Source organism: Lissotriton helveticus, chromosome 10 (assembly GCF_964261635.1).
Source record: "Lissotriton helveticus chromosome 10, aLisHel1.1, whole genome shotgun sequence".
Classification (NCBI taxonomy): Eukaryota; Metazoa; Chordata; class Amphibia; order Caudata; family Salamandridae; genus Lissotriton; species Lissotriton helveticus.
Genome location: NC_136071.1, coordinates 20,647,423 through 20,670,041, shown reverse-complemented (window position 1 = coordinate 20,670,041; position 22,619 = coordinate 20,647,423). Strand labels below are relative to the sequence as shown.

The 22,619-nt window shown below is 49.1% G+C and overlaps 1 protein-coding gene across 1 annotated transcript in view; it reads left to right on the top strand.

The window, feature by feature from the left end:
* Window positions 1–22,619, top strand: part of L1CAM (L1 cell adhesion molecule) — a 699,580-nt gene that overhangs the window by 446,529 nt on the left and 230,432 nt on the right. Inside the window, exon 4 of the mRNA XM_078664585.1 lies at window positions 7,924–8,101. Within this exon, the coding sequence (XP_078520711.1) occupies window positions 8,005–8,101 (97 nt within the window). The 5' untranslated portion in view covers window positions 7,924–8,004. The remainder of the gene's footprint in view (window positions 1–7,923; window positions 8,102–22,619) is intronic.

Below are 22,619 nucleotides of genomic sequence, written 5' to 3'. Positions count from 1 at the left end.
GTGACGTGCTTGTAATTATAACATGATTTTTCATGATAATCCCAGTGTACTATTGTTATAATACAATACTTTGCACTATTGTAATAAATGTGTGCAACAGACTCTGGCCTTTGCACTGATGTAATAAATGTGTGCAGCAGAGCGCGGCCTTTGCACTATTGTAATAAATGTGTGCAACAGAGTGGCCTTTCGACTGTAGAAATAAATGTATCCAACAGACACTGGCCTTTGCACTGCTGTAATAAATGTGTGCAGCAGAGAGTGGCCTTTGCACTATTTCAATAAATGTGTGCAACAGAATCTGGCCTTTGCACTGCTGTAATAAATGTGTGCAACAGAGAGTGGCCTTTGCACTGCTGTAATAAATGTGTGCAACAGAGAGTGGCCTTTGCACTGCTGTAATAAATGTGTGCAACAGAGAGTGGCCTTTGCACTATTTCAATAAATGTGTGCAACAGACTCTGGCCTTTGCACTGATGTAATAAATGTGTGCAACAGAGAGTGGCCTTTGCACTGCTGTAATAAATGTGTGGAACAGAGAGTGGCCTTTGCACTATTTCAATAAATGTGTGCAACCGACTCTGGCCTTTGCACTGATGTAATAAATGTGTGCAGCAGAGAGTGGCCTTTGCACTGCTGTAATAAATGTGTGCAGCAGACTCTGGCCTTTGCACTGATGTAATAAATGTGTGCAACAGAGAGTGGCCTTTGCACTATTGTAATAAATGTGTCCAACGGACACTGATCTTTGCACTACTGTAATAAATGTGTGCAGCAGAGAGTGGCCTTTGCACTATTTCAATAAATGTGTGCAACAGAATCTGGCCTTTGCACTGCTGTAATAAATGTGTGCAACAGAGAGTGGCCTTTGCAATATTTCAATAAATGTGTGCAACAGACACTGACCTTTGCACTGCTGTAATAAATGTGTGCAACAGAGTGGCCTTTCGACTGTAGAAATACATGTATCCAACAGACACTGGGCATTTCACTACTGTAATAAATGCGTGCAGCAGAGAGTGGCCTTTGCACTAATGTAATAAATGTGTGCAACCGACTGTTCCTTTGCACTGCTGTAATAAATGTGTGCAGCAGAGAGTGGCCTTTGCACTATTTCAATAAATGCGTGCAACAGACACTGACCTTTGCACTGCTGTAATAAATGTATGCAACAGAGAGTGGCCATTTCACTATTGTAATAAATGTGTGCAACAGACTCTGGCCTTTGCACTGATGTAATAAATGTGTGCAGCAGAGCGCGGCCTTTGCACTATTTGTGCAACAGACTCTGGCCTTTCCACTGATGTAATAAATGTGTGCAGCAGAGCGCGGCCTTTGCACTATTGTAATAAATTTGTGCAACAGACTCTGGCCTTTCCACTGATGTAATAAATGTGTGCAGCGGAGCGTGGCCTTTGCACTATTGTAATAAATGTGTGCAACAGACTCTGGCCTTTCCACTGATGTAATAAATGTGTGCAGCAGAGCGTGATCTTTGCACTATTGTAATAAATGTGTGCAACAGACTCTGGCCTTTCCACTGATGTAATAAATGTGTGCAGCAGAGAGTGGTCTTTGCACTATTGTAATAAATGTGTGCACCCGACTCTGGCCTTTGCACTGATGTACTAGATGTGTGCAGCAGAGAGTGGCCTTTGCACTATTGTAATAAACGTGTGCAACAGACTCTGGCCTTTGCACTGCTGTAATAAATGTGTGCAGCAGAGAGTGGCGTTTGCACTATTGTAATACATATGTTCAACAGACTTTGGCCTTTGCACTGCTGTAATAAATGTATGCAGCAGAGAGTGGCCTTTGCACTGCTGTAATAAATGTGTGCAGCATGGAGTGGCGTTTGCACTATTGTAATACATGTGTGCAACAGACTCTGGTCTGTGCACTGCTGTAATAAATGTGTGCAGCAGAGAGTGGCCATTGCACTGCTGTAATAAATGTGTGCAGCAGAGAGTGGCCTTTGCAATGCTGTAATAAATGTGTGCAGCAGAGAGTGGCCTTTGCACGGCTGTAATAAATGTGTGCAGCAGAGAGTGGCCTTTGCACTGCTGTAATAAATGTGTGCAGCAGAGAGTGGCCTTTGCACTGCTGTAATAAATGTGTGCAGCACGAGAGAGGCCTTTTCATTAATGTAATAAATGTGTGCAACAGACTCTGACCTTTGCACTGCTGTAATAAATGTGTGCAGCAGAGAGTGGCCTTTGCACTGCTGTAATAAATGTGTGCAGCACGAGAGAGGCCTTTTCATTAATGTAATAAATGTGTGCAACAGACTCTGACCTTTGCACTGTAGTAAAAACATCTATATCTGTGCCTTCATTAGTACACCTGCTCCAAATAACACGTTTTATTGGAGCAGGTATATTCACAACAGCCTGGAATGCTTGTACATACGTAGCACACGCATGCTATGAGTCTGTTCACCCAGGTTTACCCCGCCCCCCCCCCCGCCTGCAAGGCATGGTGCATCCCAGGCCACCCTCCGTGCAGACCTGACTTCGCTGTGATTGAAAGTTCACTGTAATAAGAGGTGATAATCTGTGCCCTGGTGGTGGGGTGGGGGGGGGGGGGTGGCCTGGGGGCGTCCTACAGAGTTAGGAGCGTTCGAGGGTGTTGCAAAGAAAGGAAGGTCTCCGGGGCTGGGGAAGGGTGGGGGCTGCAGAGACGGCTGAACCATTATGGGATGTTTTTTATTCGAGAGACTCCGCCCACAGAGAATACATTTTGATTGTGTTCAGTGAAACCGAAATTGCTGTTAAATATAATCACTATTGCATAATTCTATGTTTTTAATTCATGCTAAAATGATCCATGAATGAGCCGGTCTGATACCTTTGATGATGTCATGTTCAGTGTGCTCATGGAGTAGAGGGCGGGGCTCTCTTGTGGGCGTGGGGTGTGGAGAGGGGGGGTCCTTCCATGGGGACTGGCTAGGTCTTGCCTACTGACAGACTTAGGTCCCTGTTATAAAACATTCTCTTGTGGATCATTCCAGAAACTTCCAGCAGGCGTTCTTCCAGCCGCCTGCTCCTCATTGGCTGGCTTCCCTGTCACTCTCATTTCTTCCCTTATTATTATTGGCTGACTTTCCTCTTCTTGTGTTTGTGTTTGTCTCTACCTGGAGCATTGCTTCTCTACTAGCCTTTTTACTGTATGGCATAACCTTCCGCTGTTCACATTCAGGGAACTCCTTTTTGTTGTTTTCCTTCAGCCCCCCTCATATGCTTCTTCCCCCTCACCCTCAGAGCTGCTTCCCACCCCCACCTTGTCAGTAAAAGGAGAGCAGCAGGTAACTTTACGAGTTGTGTTTGTTTCATCTCCTGCGTCCACTTATTGTTTGAAAGCATATCTTGGCACTCAGAAGCTGTCCTGGCGCTGATGGAAGGCCCTCTGATGCTCTCTCTCAGATGGGACCAGGCAGGAGGTGTACTTACCATGACTCTGAAGGAGATTCCCCTTCTCCTGGGGCCCTTAAATCTGCATTCTTGGCCACTGTCAAGAACCGAATATCAGGAGCATGTGTTTTAATTCTGAGCCCCGAGGAAAGGAAGTTAGAACTGTGCACGCATTTTCTTTTACATTTTGACAATTTTAAAACTATTTTTTAATTCTTTTCAAAGTTTTCGAAGTGAAAAGTATTTGAAAAATAAAGCTTGCCATTCCTAAAGATTGAAAACATTCAAAGTATGTTTTAGAGACACCTTAAGATGTATTTCCATTGTCTCCAGTATTTTAAAAGGTTTTTTTCTCCCTTTTCAAACAATGTTTGCAGACAAGCATTGGCAAAGCCAAGAGCTTGATGCTTGCATTAAGGAGCTGAAGCCTACTGGCTTTGCCAGTTTTTGTTTATGGGGGTAGCAGCATGTTTGCTGTGTACCGGACACAATGGCCCGCAGTGGGGGTATCTGAGAGGTTGGGGTCTGTGATGCGGCTGGTGTGTGCAACAAATAACTCCAGTGTGGTTGTGGCTGTATGCACAGGGTTGGGGTAGGGTGTGGGGTGAGTCATTATATGGGGCATACAGTGTCCTGTTGGTGGTGTCTATATATGGGGGTTCAGATGGGGGGGGCATGTGTGACTGAACAATTTCTGCTGCTGATTGCTATTTATTAGTGGGGGGGGCTCTGAGATGGGGCGAGTACAAACAATGCACAGGTCTTCGGCCTGGGGTCTGCTGTATGTGGGGCACGTGGGAGTGGCTGCATCACACGGGTCTCTGTCAGGTGTTGTTGGTGAGGTCTGGGTGCTCCTGGGACATACAGGGGGCTCCTGGCTGCTGTAAGTGTACTCTGGGGACTTACAGCCGGTATACACCCGTTACAACGGATCTTTTACTCCGCAGACCCATTACAACGCGACCATTACTCCGCATATAATTACAACGCATTGCGCTGGGGGGCGCTCTAGGATAGGGAATAAGTATAATTTACTATCCAACACCTTCCCTAGGGTCCACGGGGACTGGAGTTAGAATAGTAAATTATACTTACCACTATCCAGCGCCCCAAGGCGCTATGCGTTGTAACGGTATGCGGAGTAAAAGTCGCGTTGTAATGGTCTGCGGAGTAAAAGTATGCGTTATAACGTCATACATCCCTTACAGCCAGATTCATCATCGTCCTGTTTTGCGAGTCCTTAATAGCGATTATTAAGGTATCGCTATTAAAGACTCGCAAAACAGGATTCATGTAGAAATCGCAATATTATTTGCGATTTCTACAGCTTCCTTATTTACGATTAGCAAATTGCTAATCGCAAATAAGGAATGACTCCCCATTCATTCCTATGGGCCTAAAGGCGTAACATGCAACTTAGAAAAATGCACTGAAGTGCATTTTTCTAAGTTTTCGCTATTTATCACGAAGTCAGACTACGCGGTAAATAGCGGCCAAAAATTGCGATTTAGCAATTCTAAAATAGTTCATGAATTGCATTTAAGGATTCTCAAATAGGGATTCCTTAAATGCAATTCCTCGCAATTTGCGATTTTTGCCTTTGAGATGATGAATACCAAATGCAAAAATTGCGCTCGCAAAGGGCCGGATTCTCAGAATCCGGCCCTTTGCGAGCCGATTTTCCCTTGATGAATCTGGCCGTAAGTCTGGGGCCGACGTGTACAGAGAGGGGATTATGTGGATCCTGTATCTGAGGGGGCTCTAAGGTGGGGCTGGTGAATGAAGGCTGATGGCACAGGTGTTCTTGTGATTACAAGGTGAGTGGCTCTGTGATGGGCGTTGGGTGTGAGTGGTGTACCTCGGGGGGGGGGGATTGGGGCCTTGCGGTAGGAATGGTGAATGGGGTGGCGTTCTGGGCCAGGAGTGGACTGGTCCTACAGGAGGAGGGCTGTTGAATGAAATGTTAAGGGCAAGGAGCTATGGGTTTTTCTGGTTGTGGGGTTGTGGTTCTGGTGGGTTTACTAGGTGGATTTGCCTGGGTAGGAACTAACCCGGGGCGTATTACGCGTAGTAGAGCTATTCGTAGCTACACGAAGTGCACATCGCACTATGCAAGCTACACGAACTGCGTAGTGTGGTAGGGAAAATGCTGTTCGCACTGATTGCACAGTGCCGGATGCTTTTCCGCACTGTGCAATTATTGCAAACGGCATCTTGCACAGTGCAAGTGGTCATTTTCTGCCGCTCGAGTAGATTTGTACTCGAGCTGCAGCTTTCTCAACGCGGACAGGTAGTTTCTCATCGTGAGCGGTCACGAGCATACGCGACCACTCGCAATGAGAAACCTGACCGCCCCGCGTTGAGAATCTCGCCGGGAGGTATATTTTCCACACTTGTGACTTGATGTTGCTGATCGCGAATGAGGAAAACGTCTCGCCGGGATGGTGATTTTGCTCACTCGCGGTCACCAGCTTGACGTTGAGGACCGCGAGCAAGTAAAAAATGCCCGCAACGTTGCGCATTTTTGCACAGTGCTATGTGCCATTCGTGTAGCGCGTAGTAGCACAAACTACGCATGTTCCATGAGCATAGCGTAGTCCTACACCCAGGGTTAGAAGGAACACACTGTACAGGACGGTGATACTCTAAGTAACGCTCGGGCTGCATGCTGCCCTCCGAAACTTTAACATGCGGCCCCCCGGGCAACATCAGCGCTGGGCCTCTGTTTATTCCACTCAGCACTAATATTAAAAAGATGGTAAATAAACAGGCAAGAATGTATTTAAAAGCTGATTGAAGTTAAAGAAAGTAAGTAACTCTGGTGTCCTGCAGCACTTCACTTTAGGAACACCTTCATTTCTAAAGACATCTTGCAGCAAAAGTGTAAAAATGTGATAAAGTCAAAATTCCAAATGTGCATTTCATTACCATGAACAGTTTCCCCTAAGTACATCAGATTATATCCGTGCAGTGAGCAGTATTTTTTTTAAGTGATAGTTTTCAAACATGAATTTAGAAACATTCATTCTTCCCCCCACCCGACAACAATGCCAATAGTGAACTCATTGGCAAATCACTTGTGCTTTTTACTCTTTGGGGGCTTGGATTCCTATTATACACAAACAACATTATACTTAATGTAATCGAACGCAGGAGAGGGTTTTGCACAGAGCACATCCTGAAATCATGTATTTAGAGGTATGTGATGAAGAAGAAAAAAGAGGGAAAGCGAAAAAAAACATGCCTAGGATCACACAATTTGCTTAAGTGGGAAAGCCGGGATTACTCCCAGGTTTCCTGGCTTCACATTCTGCAATCAGAGGGGAGAGGTCGAGGGAGGGGCTGTGCAGGGGGGGGCTTGGCTGGTAAGAAGCTGCCCTGTGTACTCTGCTGTGTCCGTGGGAGGGGCTCACAGCTGGTTTGAGCAGGCGACAAGAGAACGAGCGAGCTGTACATGAGCTGTGCTGTGAGCTGCTGTGTACCCTGGGAGGGGGGCGTGGCTGGTCTGTACGCTGGAAGGCGCTATATGAGCTGAAGGGAAGGGTTCTGGGGCTGGGCTACACAGGAGCTGTGCAGGGTGAGCTGTTGTGTGTCCTGGGAGGGGGTGAGGCTGGTCTGTACGCTGGAGGCGCTATATGAGCTGTAGGGAAGGGGGGAAGGGGCTGGGATATACAGGAGCTGTGCAGGGTGACCTGCTCTGTACCCTAGGAAGGGGGTGTGGCTAGTCTGTACGCTAGAAGGCGCTATATGAGCTAAAAGGAAGGGATGTTGGGCTGGGCTACTCAGGAGCTGTGCAGGGTGAGCTGCTGTGTGTCCTAGGAAGGGCGTGGCTGGTCTGTAAGCTACAAGGCGCTATATATATATGAGCTGTAGGGAAGTAGTGCTGGGGTTGAACTATACAGGAGCTGTGCGGTATGAGCTGCTGTGTGTCCTAGGAGGGGTGTGGCTGGTCTGTACGCTGGAGGCGCTATATGGCGAGCGGTTTTGGGGGCTGCCTGCGTTTTTTCTACAGGGGCGGGAGGCTTCCGTCGAAGGGGGTACGCGCTGAGTACTCAGAGAGGTGGGCGCCGAGAGAGGGCGGTGGAGGGCGGGCTGCTGTGTACCGAGGGGTAGGTCTGGGAGGTAAGTGTTGCGGTGGCCTGGGTAGTACAGAGAAGTCTGGGCTGCTGTGTGTCATGGGAGGGGCTGTACGCTGCGTTGTAGGACGGAGGGCTGTGGCGGGTCGGTTGTACGGGGTCTGTCGGCTGCTGCCTACAATGGGGGGGGGGAGGTGCTCGGTGGTCCGGGTTGTAAAGGGTCTGTGCGCTGCTGTCACTGTGGAAGGGGCTGTGCCGGGGGTACACATCAGGAGCTGTGGAGGGAGGGGCCGGGTGGGAGCTGAGATGTAGAGGGGCTGTGGTCCAGTGGGCGGGGCTGGTTCCCCCAGAGGGGGCGGGGCCAGGGAGGGGCTGGTGCTGCAGAGATGCACAGCTGCTTGTGACTGACGGAGCCCCCTCTCTCTCTCTGTCTGCAGCCGCCTGAGCCTCGGAGGAGCCGCGGGGCCGCGCCTGCTGGAGCCGCGGGGCCGCGCCTCAGTCTCTTTGGGTACCCGCTGATGGCCGAGGGCAGGATGGACGGCCCGTGGGCTCTGCTGCTGCCCCTGATACTGCTGCTCTGCACCCCGGCGCGGGCCGTCTTGATTCCGGAAGGATGTGAGTACCATTGAGCCCTGCAGTGTGCGCTGCCTCCGTGCCTCTCTGTGGTCCCTCCCGGTGTACCCCCCTGCCTCTCCCTTGGTACCCCCCTGCCTCTCCCGTGGTACCCCCCTGCCTCTCCCGTGGTACCCCCTGCCTCCCCCGTGGTACCCCCTGCCTCTCCCGTGGTACCCCCCTGCCTCCCCCGGAGCGCCTCCCTGCGCAGCCTCCATCAGCCTCCACCTTCCCTGTCTCCCCTCGTCTTCTCTGCCCCCCGCACTCTCCACCCCAGCTCTGTTCTCTCTCCTTCCATCCATCGCACCCGTCCTCCGCTCCCCCCTCTCACCGCCTCTTTCCTTCATTCCTCCACGCCGAGCCCTCTCTCCATCCCTTCACTCCCCTCGCTCTGACCCACCCCAGTCCTCTCCATCTCCTTTCGTGCCCCCCTCCAATGTCTACCCTCTGCCTGCTTCACTCGCCCCCACGTGTGCCCATCCATCGCCCCCTCGCGCCCCCCGGCCTCTCTCAGCGCCCCTCTCCCGCGCCTCTGTCGCTGGCTTTGGGGCCCCCCTCGAATGCCACCCTCCCCCCTCGACTGGCCTCTCCCCGGCGTGCATTGCTCTGTGTAAGGCCCGGGAATGTGGTGTTTTTGGTGGTTTGATGGTGTGTGTGGGTGGGAGGGTGACGAGGGGGGCGTAGATTGGCCCCTGTATCCAGGTCCTCGGAGCAGGGCCCATCCAGTGTCCATCTCAGCTCCGGTTTATTTTGGGCCCTAAAAATATGCCCATGTTTTAGGGGAGTGTGGATCTGGGCTGGATGACAACATTGGCGCGTCCCAAGGGGCCGGTCATTCACAAAAAGAGAGGTTCGGCCTGAGACTGTGGTCGTCAGGTGCCCCCGACATGTGACTGACCCCGCCCCAGGCCTGCCGCCCCCCCGTGATACCTGCCCGGGAGGGCCAAGCTGCACATCCTGAAGCCGGAAATGGACCGTCCTGGTGGGGGCGTTTCCTGTGCCTCCGGGGGGGGGGGGGGGGGGGGGGGGCTGGAGCTGCCGGTGTCTCGGAGGGTCGGATATCAGCCCCCAGTGTGCCTCACACAGACCGTGGGTGCCTTCGAGCCGCTGTGTACAGCTCCTGGGGCATCCCGGTGGGCATGGACCGCCCGACGGGCGCCCAGTGAGTGAGTGGTGGTGAAGGGCACCGGCTGGGGCCTTCAGCCCCCCCTCCCTCAGGGGCCCCGGGTGTCGTAGCTCACGCTCGCCGTGCATGTGTTTCAGGTCTCAGCTCAGCCTCACGAGCATCCCCGTCAGTGACATTGACTGCATTGGTTGCCATGACAACCGTACGGCAGCAACCTGTCCCCGTCATCTCCCCTCACGGCCGCCGGGAACCCTCTCTGAAGGGGGGCGGCAGCCTTCCAGAAATCCCGCTCTCTGATCGTCATCCGCATCCGTGATGTGCGGGTCTCTTGATGCCCCCAATCCCCCCCCCCCCCCGCCCACCTGCCAAGCCTCCCTGGCAGCAACGACAGCTCGCGGGCTGGGTAGGAGGCGATGGGCAGCAGGCACGCCCAATGGGCGAAGCTGGCACCTGCCTTGCCCTAGTTAACACTTGCCTGATCTTAGCTAGTCCTAGCTAGCCCCGGCCTTACCTTAGCTAGGACTAGCCATATCCTACCTAGCCCATGGCATGTCATAGCCAGTAAATGCGTTATCCTAGCGAGCACCCGCCTTACCCAAGCTAGCACCTGCCTTATCCTAGCTAGCACCTGCCTTATCCTAGCTAGCACCTGCCTTATCCTAGCTAGCATAGACCCTATCCTAGCTAGCTCCTACCTTATCCTAGCTAGCACAGAACTTCTCCTGGCTAGCTCCTGCCCTGTCCTCTCTATCACCAGCCTTATCCTAGCTAGCACCTGTCCTGTCCTAGCTATTGCCTGCCTTGTCCTAGCTAGTTCCCACCTTATCCTAACTACCTCCTGACTTAGCCTAGCTGACACATGTCTTGTCTTAGCTAGTACCAGCCTTGTCCTATCTATCACCTGCCTTGTCCTATCTATCACCTGCCTTGTCCTAGCTAGCACCTGCCTTGTCCTAGCTAGTTCATGCCTTGCCCTTGGTAGCACCCGCCCTGTTCTGTCTATAACCTGCCTTATCAAAGTTAGCACCTGTGTTGTTCTAGCTATTACTTGCCATGGTTTAGTTAGCACCTACCTTGTCCTAGCTTGCACCAGCCTTATCCCAGCTATCATCTGCCTAACCCTAACTAGCACTTGCCTTGTCCTAGCTAGCACCTGCTGTATCCTAGCTACTGCATGCCTTATCCTACCTACACATGTCTTATCCCAGCTAGCACCTACCATGAATTAGCTAGCACCCTCTTTGTACTAGCTATCCCAGGCCTTGTTCTAAATAGCACCTGCCTAATCCTAGCTAGCACCTGCCTTATCCTAGCTAGCTCAAACTTATACTAGCTAGCCCCTGCTTATCCTAGCAAGCATCTGCCTTGTCCTAGCTAGCACCTACCTTTTAATAGCTAGTTATGACATTGATCTGGCTAATGCCTGACTTGTCCTAGATAACACTTTTCTCATCCTAGCTAGCACCTACCTTGTCCTAGCTGGCACATGTGGTATCCTAGCTACACCTGCCTTATCCTAGCTAGAACCTGCCACGCATTTGCTGGAGCGACTTTTTACTGGTTAACAAATGCCTTGTTCAAGCTTGCACCTGCCTTGTCCTAGCTAGCACAGAACTTATCATAGCTAGCACCTGCCTTATCCTAGCTACCACATAACCTATCCCAGCTAGCACCTGCCTTATCCTAGCTAGCACCTACCCTGTCCTCTCGATAACCTGCCGTATCCTAGCTAGCACCTGTCTTACTATTACCTTACTTGTCCTAGCTAGCACCTGCCTTGGGCTAGCTAGCATTTGCCTCATCCTAACAAGCACCTTCCTTATCCTGGCTAGCACCTGTCCTGTCCTAGCTATTACCTCACTTGTCCTAGCTAGGTCCTGCCTTGTCCTAGCAAGCTCCAGCCTTATCCTAGCTAGCACATGCTTTAACCTAGCTAGCACCTTTCTTGTCCTAGCTATTACCTGACTTGTCCTAGCTATCTCCAGCCTTATCCTGTCACCTGCCTTGTCCTAGCTATCACCTACCTTATCCTAGCTAGCACATACCATATCCTAACTATCACTGCCTTGTTCTAGATAGCACGTTCCTTGTCCTACTTAGTTCCTGCCTTATCCTGGCTAGCACCTGCCCTGTCCTCACTAACACCTGCCTTACCCTAGCTAGCACTCCTCTTGGTCTAGCTATTACCTGCCTTGTCCTAGCTTGAACCATTGTTCTAGCTACCATCTGCCGTGTCCTAGCCATCTCCTGCCTTGTCCTAGCTATCGCCTGCCTTTTACTAGGTTGCACTCACCTTTTCCTAGCTATCACCTACTTTATCTTAACTACCAGCGGTCATATCCAAGCTAGCTTGCCTCATCCTAGGTATCACCTGCCTTGTCCTAGCTAGCTCCTGTTTTATCCTAGCTAGCACCTGCCCTGTCCTCCCTATCACCTGCCATATCCTAGCTAACTCCTGGCTTGTCCTAGCTATTACCTCTTGTCCTAGCTAGCTCCTACCTTATCATACCTATTACCTGCCTTATCCTAGCTAGCACCTGTCTTGTCCTAGCTATTACCTGACTTGTCCTAGCTAGCTCCAGCCTTATCCTAGTTGTCACCTGCCTTGTCCTAGCTAGAACGTACCTTATCCTAGCTAGCACATGCCATATCCTAGCTATCAACTGCCTTGTCCTACCTCACACCTTCCTTGTCCTAGCTAACACCTCCCTTGTCCTAGTTAGCTCCTGCCTTATCCTGGCTAGCACTTGCCCTGTTCTCCCTATCACCTGCCTTACCCTAGCTAGCACCCCTCTTAGTCTAGCTATTACCTTCCTTGTCCTAGCTTGAACCTTTGTTCTGGCTACCACCTGTTCTGTCCTAGCTATCGCCTGCCTTGTCCTAGCTATCGCCTGCCTTATCCTAGGTAGCACCTACCTTTTTCCTAGCTATCACCTACCTTATCTTAGCTACCAGCTGTCTTATCCAAGCTAGCCAGCCTCATCCTAGGTATCACCTGTCTTGTCCTAGATAGCTCCTGTCTTATCGTAGCTAGCACCTGCCCTCTCTTCTCTGTCACCTGCCTTATCCTAGCTAACCCCTGGCTTGTCCTAGCTATTAACTGCCTTGTCCAAGCTATCATCTGCTATTTCAATTAGCACCTGCCTTGTCCAAGCTAACCCTCGGAGGGTAACTCTGCTCCGGCAGCGGAGTTTGCAGAGATTTACCTACCTCCGCGCTCCGTTGCTAACGCGGAGGTAGGCAAAACTCCGCCTCCGTGGTGGAGCGGAGTTAGCCTCCCCCCCCCCTCCCAAATTCTTTAAAAATGATAAAAGAAGGTACTTACCTGCATTTCTGCTGCCTCCTTTGCCTGGCCACTCTCTTTCCTGCTTCTCTTGCGTCCAAGGGAGGCAGCAGAAAGGCAGGTAAGTACCTTCTTTTATCATTTTTAAAGAATTTGGGAGGTGGAGAGAGCGGGGAGGGAGCGGAGCAAAGCGAAGCATAGCTCCACAGAGGTTTTTCAAACTCTGTGGAGCTACGCATAGAGGCACTAGGCCAGCTCCGCCCACACATATTCCTAGCTAGAATCTGCCTTGTCCTAGATAGCACCTGTTTGTCCTAGCTATCACCTGCCTTGTCCTAGCTATCACCTGCCTTATCTCAGCTAGTACCTGACTTATCTGTGCTAGCTTGCCTTGTCCTAGGTAACCCATTTTTTATCCTAGCCAGTGACTGTCTTGTCCTAGGTAAAAGACACACAAACATTGACGGAATGCAGACCAAATCAAACATTCACCCCAGTCACAGATCAGGGTTTAAGCCATCATTTTTTTGCTCACCCCAGTTTAGAACCAGCCATATGCAAATCAGCCTTGACCCTGCTCTCGTGGCAGTAGTCCCGCCCGAACTGCCAAGCCAGGTTCTCCCTGGACCAGAAACAAGCATCCTGGGACCGGTTTCAGAGTTTAAGCCCTCACCAGCCAGGGTAGCTTGAATCTAGTGGTATGGAGAGCACAGGACCCACTTCAGGGCATACCTGGCGCTTTTAGGGCAAGAAAGCAAAAGGCGCACTAATGATGGACGGAATACAAAGCAATTCAAAAATTCACCCCCAGTCAAGAGTTCTGGGTTAAATCCAACATTCTTTTGTTACCATGCGAACCCAGTTTAGACCTGACCATATGCAAACCAGCCTTGACTCATCCTGCTCCTCATGTGAATAGTCCAGCCTGAACTGACCTCCCTGGACCTGAAACAAGCATCCTGGGACGAGTTTTGGGAATTCACCCCTCATCAGCCAGGCTGGGTTTAACTCAGATCTCTTGACTGGGGGTGATTGTTTTGATCTGTTCTGTATTCCGTCTATCATTTGTGTGTCTTTCGCTGACTTGTCCTAAATGACATTTGTCTTATCTTAGCTAGTAACCACCTTGACCTAGTTAGCATCTGCTTTGTCTTGGCCGACACCCACCTTGTCCTGGCTAGCACCTGCCTTATCCTAGCTAGTGCCTGCCTTGCTAAAACCCGCCTTCAACTTGTATCATGTGGCACACATAGAGAAACACCCAGGAATAGATGAAACACCAGTAACACAAGATACAAGTAGAACACAACCCTAAAAGTTGCTATACACAGGGAGAGGAGTTGGCCTAACGGATAGGGCGCTCAACCTCGGACCTGGGGAACTGGGTTTGAGTCTCGGTAATGACGCTAAAACCTATATAAAACTCTGCAAAAAAAAAGAAAACAGTACCACAAGGTAAACATAGAGCAACACCCAGAAATTTGCTAGACACCAGTAGCACACGGTAACCATTAAGGGTGGGCATAGTTGGCAGAGTACTACTACTGCAACTTCGCTCCGTCAGACCCCAATTAATAATACAGAGACCTCGTATACTTTTGGTAAAATAACAAGTATCTCTGACTTTACATGCTAAAATGCATGTAGTCATTTCACAAAAGTGAAAATGAAAATTTAGCAAGCAGGGAGAGAGGTGATGATTTTGGGATCCTCCCTAACCTAGGGAGAGAACCAAGCAGATGCCTTGAAAACAAAGAGCACACCTCGCTGAACGACTCAGTGGTGGTGCCATCCTCTTAGGACCACCCCAAGCACAGTTGTGAGCAAAAATACAATCCCAACCAAAGGCCCTGCAAAGCATTATTGGACAACATTAGCAGTGGGCAGGGAATATTATCGTATCAAATATTAAAATAATTCTACAAAGAGCTGCAGTTAAACTAGTCGTTACTAGGTGTCCCTCACGAGTCAAATGCAATAGCATTGAAATTATTACATCAAGCTGCAGTTCCACTAGTCGTTACCAGGTGATATATCTGTAGTGAGACTCCTTATAAGAGTCATATGCACAGTGGGGTTCTTACAATACACCTTCCTGGAAGATATGTCTAGGGTTAGACTACTTATAAGAGTTAGCAGTTCTTACAACACTTACCCCTGATAGCTATGCCTAGAGGGAGGTTCCTTATAAGAGTTAGCAGTTCTTACCATACACACTCCTAGTAGATATGTCTAGAGTGGGACTCCGTATAAGAGTTATCCGCAGGGCGGGAGTTCTTCCCATACACACTCCTAGCCGATATGTGTGTAGTAAGACTCCTAATAGTAGTTATCCGCAGAGCGGGAGTTCTTAGTAAAGGTGCTTGTAGACCTCGGACTATGCTAACAGGTGTGTGATCAGCGGGAGTTATTATAATATATGCATTGTTTGCCAGGAGTTCTTCAAATATATATCTGTTCATTGTTGTGGCTCTTATAAGAGGTATTGGTAAAAGAGACGTTCTATTAAATGCAATTTTTATTTTTTTTAAAAGTTAATGTGGGACATCTTTGATGAGCGAGTTATTACAATGATGGTATTTCTGGTTCGGCACATCTTATATGACAAGTTTGGAGAGAGGAGATTCGCAGATCAGAAGTTGTTGTGACACAATGTGGAAGAGATGTTGCTATAAGACATGTTGCACTTGCTCTGCAGCGACTCCTACTGATGACGCTTCTAGGGGTGCGCGAAATTTGCGTAATCGTGTTACGCAAATCTCCGTGAAACTGTAAAAAGCATCCACGAACACGCGGAAATTCTGCGAACATGCGGAAATTCCGCAAACGCGCGGTATTGCTCATTCGCGATGCTTTTTTACTGTTTGCAATCACTGTTTGCGTGCTCGGGGGAATATCTCGCAAACAAGCATTTAAGAACGCGAACAAGCAAAACATTTTGGGATGTCGCGGAACTCAGAATTTTAGGCAATTTTGCGTTCTCCGCGGAATGCAAAATTACCCAAATTCCGTGGAGAACGCGAGCGGAATGGAATTTGCCACCCAGGCCTACTTCTCATCTTCTTCCGGAGCAGCAGATCTTGTAAATAAAGGATGCATAAAAGAACTGTTTTTCATAGAACAAAAGTTCTGATAACATGCTTTTAAGCAGAAGTTACTTGAAGTGAAATATTTACGCAGCAGGGCGTGTGATAGTGTTCAGCAAGAGATGCTGTAAGTGTGACGAGCATGAGAAAAGTTAGCTCAGCAAGCTATGCAATGGCTTCACAGAGCTGTGGGTAACATGCATGTCACTAGTTGAAATACAAAAACAGCTTTGTGTGCCTATCACTACATGAAATGTGTAGTGAAGAGGGCAAACACGTGTCTCGGTGAAAGATCTGGAGAGGAGCTTTTCATGTGGTGGTGTGCACACAAAGCTGTTTTTGTATTTTAAATACATTTTATATTTCTACGGTAGGGGCTCCAACCGAAGCTTGATGTGCCAGGAATGGTGGATCTGAGCTTGTTTTTTATGTCTGTTGTATTGTGCGGTGCTTCTTTGCAGGGGTGCTCTGCTGAAGATAACATTAGTTGACAGACAACGAAGGCTTGTTTTCCAGGGGTGTGCCAAATTTGCATGTCTTGCTTCCATGGACTAATCACTCAACATTTTTCGGAAAAAGTTGCGAAATATTGAGTAATTAATGGTGGCGTAATTCCCATAGCAGCCCAGGTTCTGGTGTTAACCTGGGCTGTTATGGGAATTCACAAGGGCATATTATCAAGCCCATTATCGCCGCTTTAGCGGCAGTTTCCTGCCGATAAAAGCGGCAATAATATATCGCCCTTTCTCTTTAATATGGCCCTATGTTTTAGCTTGGTGTATGGTATATATATATATATATATATAAAAACAAAGTAACACGGAAAACACAATAGGCGCTAGGAACGCCCGCTCGTGTTTTCGCCCTTCTTGTTATTCCCCCTCCTTAAGGGAACAATGTAGCCACAAACACAGTTACACGATGTTGAATCATGGAATCATTTTGGACACTTCTTGTAACAATCATAACACAACATTTCCGAAATTATGAGAATTGCGCCGTTTTGGTTTATGTTTTTGCCAGTTCCTACTGTTTTCACAAAACGTGTATCTTGCACCACGTGGGATGGTCACACCTTCTACCTGTCCAGACTGACACACTGGTTGCTCTTAGACATGCTCGTGTTGTTTCCTGAGGCTGCAGTAGAAAGGAAGATTTAAACAGCTGTATTTGGAAGGCACAATCATGACATGTTGAGAGCAGATGCTGCTTCCTGTGGCAGGAAAGTAGATCTGGCACCTGGCGAGGTTCATCTAAGCACCTGAGGGCATTCATTCAGCACTGGAGGGGGGTTACTCCAGCGTGGGAGGTCGGTGACGTCAGCATTGTACGCCTTTACCCGGGGGGATTCCAGTGTTTGTGAGGCGCTGTCCACCCACACACAATGTACTCAAGGTTGTCTTGTTCGCGCCTCAGATGAAGGCTCTGCGCCTTCCCACAAATCATTTATTTCAGTTTTAGGGACAACTTCCTGGCACGTCACATCCACCGTATTGCTCATAAGAGCGGGGCCTGCTGAATGCATTTATTTGATGTAGTTTAGCTTTAAATTGGCCATGAAAAGTGGATTCAATCTGTAAAACATTGGTGGGTGGGGGAGGCGGGGTTTAAGTTCTGTGCGATCTAGACGCAGGGGGCAGCCTTTCTCACTATACGCCACCTTTCATAACCATATAAATGTACATTTGATTGGTTAATGACTGCTTGAATCTATTTTTACATTTTCTGTAAATATATTTATTTCTTCCTTTAAAAAGAGACATTAAAATCTAGGTCGCACCCCAGAGGGTGGGTCCGTTCTGTTATTATGAGCAGTGGATGCGGTAGTACTAGCGGTAGAACTGTAGTAGGTTGAACAGGACTAGTAGATCTGTTTTTACAAGTAATAGAACAAGAGTAGTAAATGTGATAATACCAGTAGTAGTAGAATAGGTTGTGGTAGTAGTAGTTGAAATGGAGTAGTGGTGGAACAGACGTAGTAGATCTGCTTTTCCTAGTTGTAGAACAGAATAGTAAATGTGGTAGTACTAGAACTAAAATAGGAGTAGTACAACTGATAGGAGAACTTGGGTAGTGGCAGAACAGGAGTAGTAGAACTGGTTGCACTAGTAATAGAACAGGAATAGTAAATGTGGTACTATTAGAATAGGAGTCGTACCTATAGTACTAGAACTGGGATAGTAGTAGAACATGAGTAGTAGATCTGGTTGCAGTAGTAGCAGAACAGGAATAGTAAATGTGGTAATACTATTAGAATAGGAGTAGTGGCTGTTATCGAATTAGTAGAGACTGGAGTAGTGGTGGAACAGGAGTCGTAGATCTGATTTTACAAGTAGTAGAACAGGAGGAGTAAATGTGGCAGTACTAATAAAAGAATAGGAGTAGTAGCTGTGATAGCACTAATACTGGAACTGGAGTAGAAGTATAACAGGAGTAGTAGTTGTGGTAGCACTAGTAGTAGAACAGGAGTAGTGGTATATGTGGTGTACTAGTAGCAAAACAGGAGTACTAGCTATAACGATCTGTGTTTGAGCTCATGCTCAGAATGTCGAATCCCAGCGGGTCCATTCAGACTTTCATTCTTCTGAGATCGGTAAAATTAATACCTTTGGGTTGGATAGCAATAAAGACTTGTTGTTTCAGGTTGTCCTTGAGTCTGAGGGGAAGTCCTCAGCAGACTTCCTCCTTAGCTCATGGCTGTGAGCACCAGTGCTCTGATCAACATGCTTGGACCGGATTTGCACTGCTCCATAAAAAGTGGGAAAGACCCTCCCCCCCACAGCCCCCCTCCCCACCCACATGTAGGTCTGACCATCCAAGTTCTGTGAGGTCATCTTCCTCCTCTCCTTCGTCCTTTGGTGCTGTGCAGTCATCCGCTTGAGTTAGACCTGCCTCTGACCCAGGGGTCTGATCAACAATTAGTGAGAAAACAAGCAGTGAGAAGGCAGATGAGATCGCAAAAGGAAAGCAGATAATAAATAATATTAGAGTTTGAGTCAGAATTAATGGGCAATTTGAATCAATTGCAAATAACCTTTTCCGCCGATATTGGACGTATATTTCGGCACTGGACAGCGACTTCAGACAGGACTGGATTCTATTTCAGCACTGGACAGCGATTTCAGCCATTGATACCCTCCAGTTCTGCACTGGACAGAGACTTCAGCCATTGCTACCCTCCTGTTCAGCACTGGACAGAGACTTCAGCCATTGCTACCCTCCAGTTCAGCACTGGACAGCGACTACATCCATTGCTACCCTCCAGTTCAGCACTGGACAGCGACTACAGCCATTGCTACCCTCCAGTTCAGCACTGGACAGAGACTTCAGCCATTGCTACCCTCCAGTTCAGCACTGGACAGCGAATTCACCCATTGCTACCCTCCAGTTCTGCACTGGATAGCGACTTCAGCCATTGCTACCCTCCAGTTCAGCACTGGACAGAGACTTTGGTTCGCACTGGGTTATATTTCAGCACTGGACAGAGACTTCAGCCATTGCTACCCTGTAGTTCAGCACTGGACAGCGACTTCAGCCATTGCTACCCTCCAGTTCAGCACTGGACAGCGACTTCAGCCATTGCTACCCTCCAGTTCAGCAATGGACAGCGACTTCAGCCATTGCTACCCTGCAGTTCAGCACTGGACAGAGACTTCGGTTCGCACTGGGTTATATTTCAGCACTGGACAGAGACTTCAGCCATTGCTACCCTGCAGTTCAGCACTGGACAGCGACTACAGCCATTGCTACCCTCCAGTTCAGCACTGGACAGCGACTTCAGCCATTGCTACCCTCCAGTTCAGCACTGGACAGCGACTTCACCCATTGCTACCCTCCAGTTCAGCACTGGATAGCAACTTCAGCCATTGCTACCTTCCAGTTCAGCACTGGACAGCGACTTCAGCCATTGCTACCCTCCAGTTCAGCACTGGACAGCGACTTCAGCCATTGGTACCCTGCAGTTCAGCACTGGACAGAGACTTCGGTTCGCACTGGGTTATATTTCAGCACTGGACAGAGACTTCAGCCATTGCTACCCTGCAGTTCAGCACTGGACAGCGACTACAGCCATTGCTACCCTCCAGTTCAGCACTGGACAGAGACTTCCGCCATTGCTACCCTCCAGTTCAGCACTGGACAGCGACTTCACCCATTGCTACCCTCCAGTTCAGCACTGGATAGCAACTTCAGCCATTGCTACCTTCCAGTTCAGCACTGGACAGCGACTTCAGCCATTGCTACCCTCCAGTTCAGCACTGGACAGAGACTTTGGTTCGCACTGGGTTATATTTCAGCACTGGACAGAGACTTCAGCCATTGCTACCCTGTTGTTCAGCACTGGACAGCGACTTCAGCCATTGCTACCCTCCAGTTCAGCACTGGACAGCGACTTCAGCCATTGCTACCCTCCAGTTCAGCAATGGACAGCGACTTCAGCCATTGCTACCCTGCAATTCAGCACTGGACAGAGACTTCGGTTCGCACTGGGTTATATTTCAGCACTGGACAGCGACTACAGCCATTGCTACCCTCCAGTTCAGCACTGGACAGCGACTTCAGCCATTGCTACCCTCCAGTTCAGAGCTGGACAGCGACTTCAGCCATTGCTACACTGCAGTTCAGCACTGGACAGAGACTTCAGCCCTTGCTACCCTGTAGTTCAGCACTGGACAGCGACTTCACCCATTGCTACCCTCCAGTTCAGCACTGGATAGCGACTTCAGCCATTGCTACCTTCCAGTTCAGCACTGGACAGCGACTTCAGCCATTGCTATCCTCCAGTTCAGCACTGGACAGAGACTTTGGTTCGCACTGGGTTATATTTCATCCCTGGACAGAGACTTCAGCCATTGCTACCCTGTAGTTCAGCACTGGACAGCGACTTCAGCCATTGCTACCCTCCAGTTCAGCACTGGACAGCGACTTCAGCCATTGCTACCCTCCAGTTCAGCAGACTTCAGCCATTGCTACCCTCTAGTTCAGCACTGGACAGAGACTTCAGGCAGCACTGGGTTATATTTCAGCACTGGACAGAGACTTCAGCCATTACTACCTTCCAGTTCAGCATTGGACAGCGACTTCAGCCATTGCTACCCTCCAGTTCAGCACTGGACAGCGACTTCAGCCATTGCTACCTTCCAGTTCAGCACTGGACAGCGACTTCAGCCATTGCTACCCTCCAGTTCAGCATTGGACAGCGACTTCAGCCATTGCTACCCTCCAGTTCAGCACTGGACAGCGACTTCAGCCATTGCTACCTTCCAGTTCAGCACTGGACAGCGACTTCAGCCATTGCTACCCTCCAGTTCAGCACTGGACAGAGACTTCAGGCGGCACTGGGTTGTATTTCAGCACTGGACAGAGACTTCAGGCAGCACTGGGTTATATTTCAGCACTGGACAGAGACTTCAGACATTGCTACCCTCCAGTTCAGCACTGGACAGAGACTTCAGGCGGCACTGGGTTATATTTCAGCACTGGACAGCGACTTCAGCCATTGCTACCCCCCAGTTCAGCACTGGACAGCGACTACAGCCATTGCTACCCTCCAGTTCAGCACTGGACAGAGACTTCAGGCAGCACTGGGTTATATTTCAGCAATGGACAGAGACTTCGGCAGCACTGGAAAGAGACTGTGGTCAGCACTGGGAAATATTTGAGCACTGGACAGAGACTTTGATCAGCACTGGGTTATACTTCATCACTGGACAGAGCCTGTGGTCAGCACTGGATTACATGTCAGCGCTAGATAGAGACGTTTGTCACCAAAAGATGTATATTTCAGCACTGGACAGGGACTTCAGCCACTATTAGTTTATCTTTCATCACTGGACAGAAACTCCAGCAATTACAAGCTTACATTTGAACACTGGACATAGACTTCAGTCATGGGTATGTTATATTTAAGCACTGGAGAGAGATCAGCCAGCGCTGGAATATATTTTAGCACTGGACCACGACTTCAGGCAGCGCTGTGTTATATTTCAGCACTGAACACAGACTGTGGTCAGCACTGGATTCTATTTCAGCACTGGACAGAGACTTTGGCAGTGCTGAGTATATTACAGCACTGGTCAGAGAGTTCAGCCGTTATTAATTTCAATTTCAGCACTGGACAGAAATTCCAGCAATTACTAGGTTATGTTTCTGCACTGGACAGAGACTTCAGGCAGCGCTGGGTTACAATTCAGCACTGGACAGAGGCTTTCATTAGCATTGGTTTACATTTCAGTACTGGACAGAGGCTTTGATTAGCAGGTGGTTACATTTCCGCCCTGGACAGAGGCTTTGATTGGCAGTGAGTTACATAGACAGCTACTGCAGCTCTGGTGATCTAGTCAGCTCTGTGATACTTTCCACCGCTGCAGGGAGTTCTGCACTGGACAGCAGCTGTTTCCGGTCTGCTCACCTGATTATCCGGGGTCTGTCAGTCACCGCTCGTGTTCACGTCGCCTCTCGTCGGTGTTTGGGGCCTGTTAAATGCGGGGTGTGGACAGATCAGTGAACCGAGGGCAGGTGTCCCGTCTATTGCCTACTCCAGCTTGCCCGGCGGCTGTGTAAGGTGTTGAAAGACAGGTGTCCTGTTTTGTAGTAGTATTGTGCAGCTGTAATGCTGTGTTATAGTTGTAGAAAGCTGCGCTGGAGCAGTGCTGTGGCAGTGCTGTCTTGAAGTACTATTGTGCAGCTGTAATGTTGTGTTGTAGTAGTAAATTGCCGCGCTGAAGCTGTGCTGCAGTTGTGCTGTCTTGCAGTAGTATTGTGCAGCAGTAATGCTGTGTTGTAGTTGTAGGAAGCCACGCTGTAGCCGTGCTGCAGCAGTGCTGTCTTGTAGTAGTATTGTGCAGCAGTAATGCTGTGTTGTAATAGTAGAACACCGCACGGGGTCCTTGCTGTAGCAGTGCTGTCTTGTAGTAGTATTGTGCACCGGTAATGTTATGTTGTATTTGTAGAATGCCACGCTGAAGCTGTGCTGCAACCGTGCTGTCTTGCAGTAGTATTGTGCAGCAGTAATGCTGTGTTTTAGTT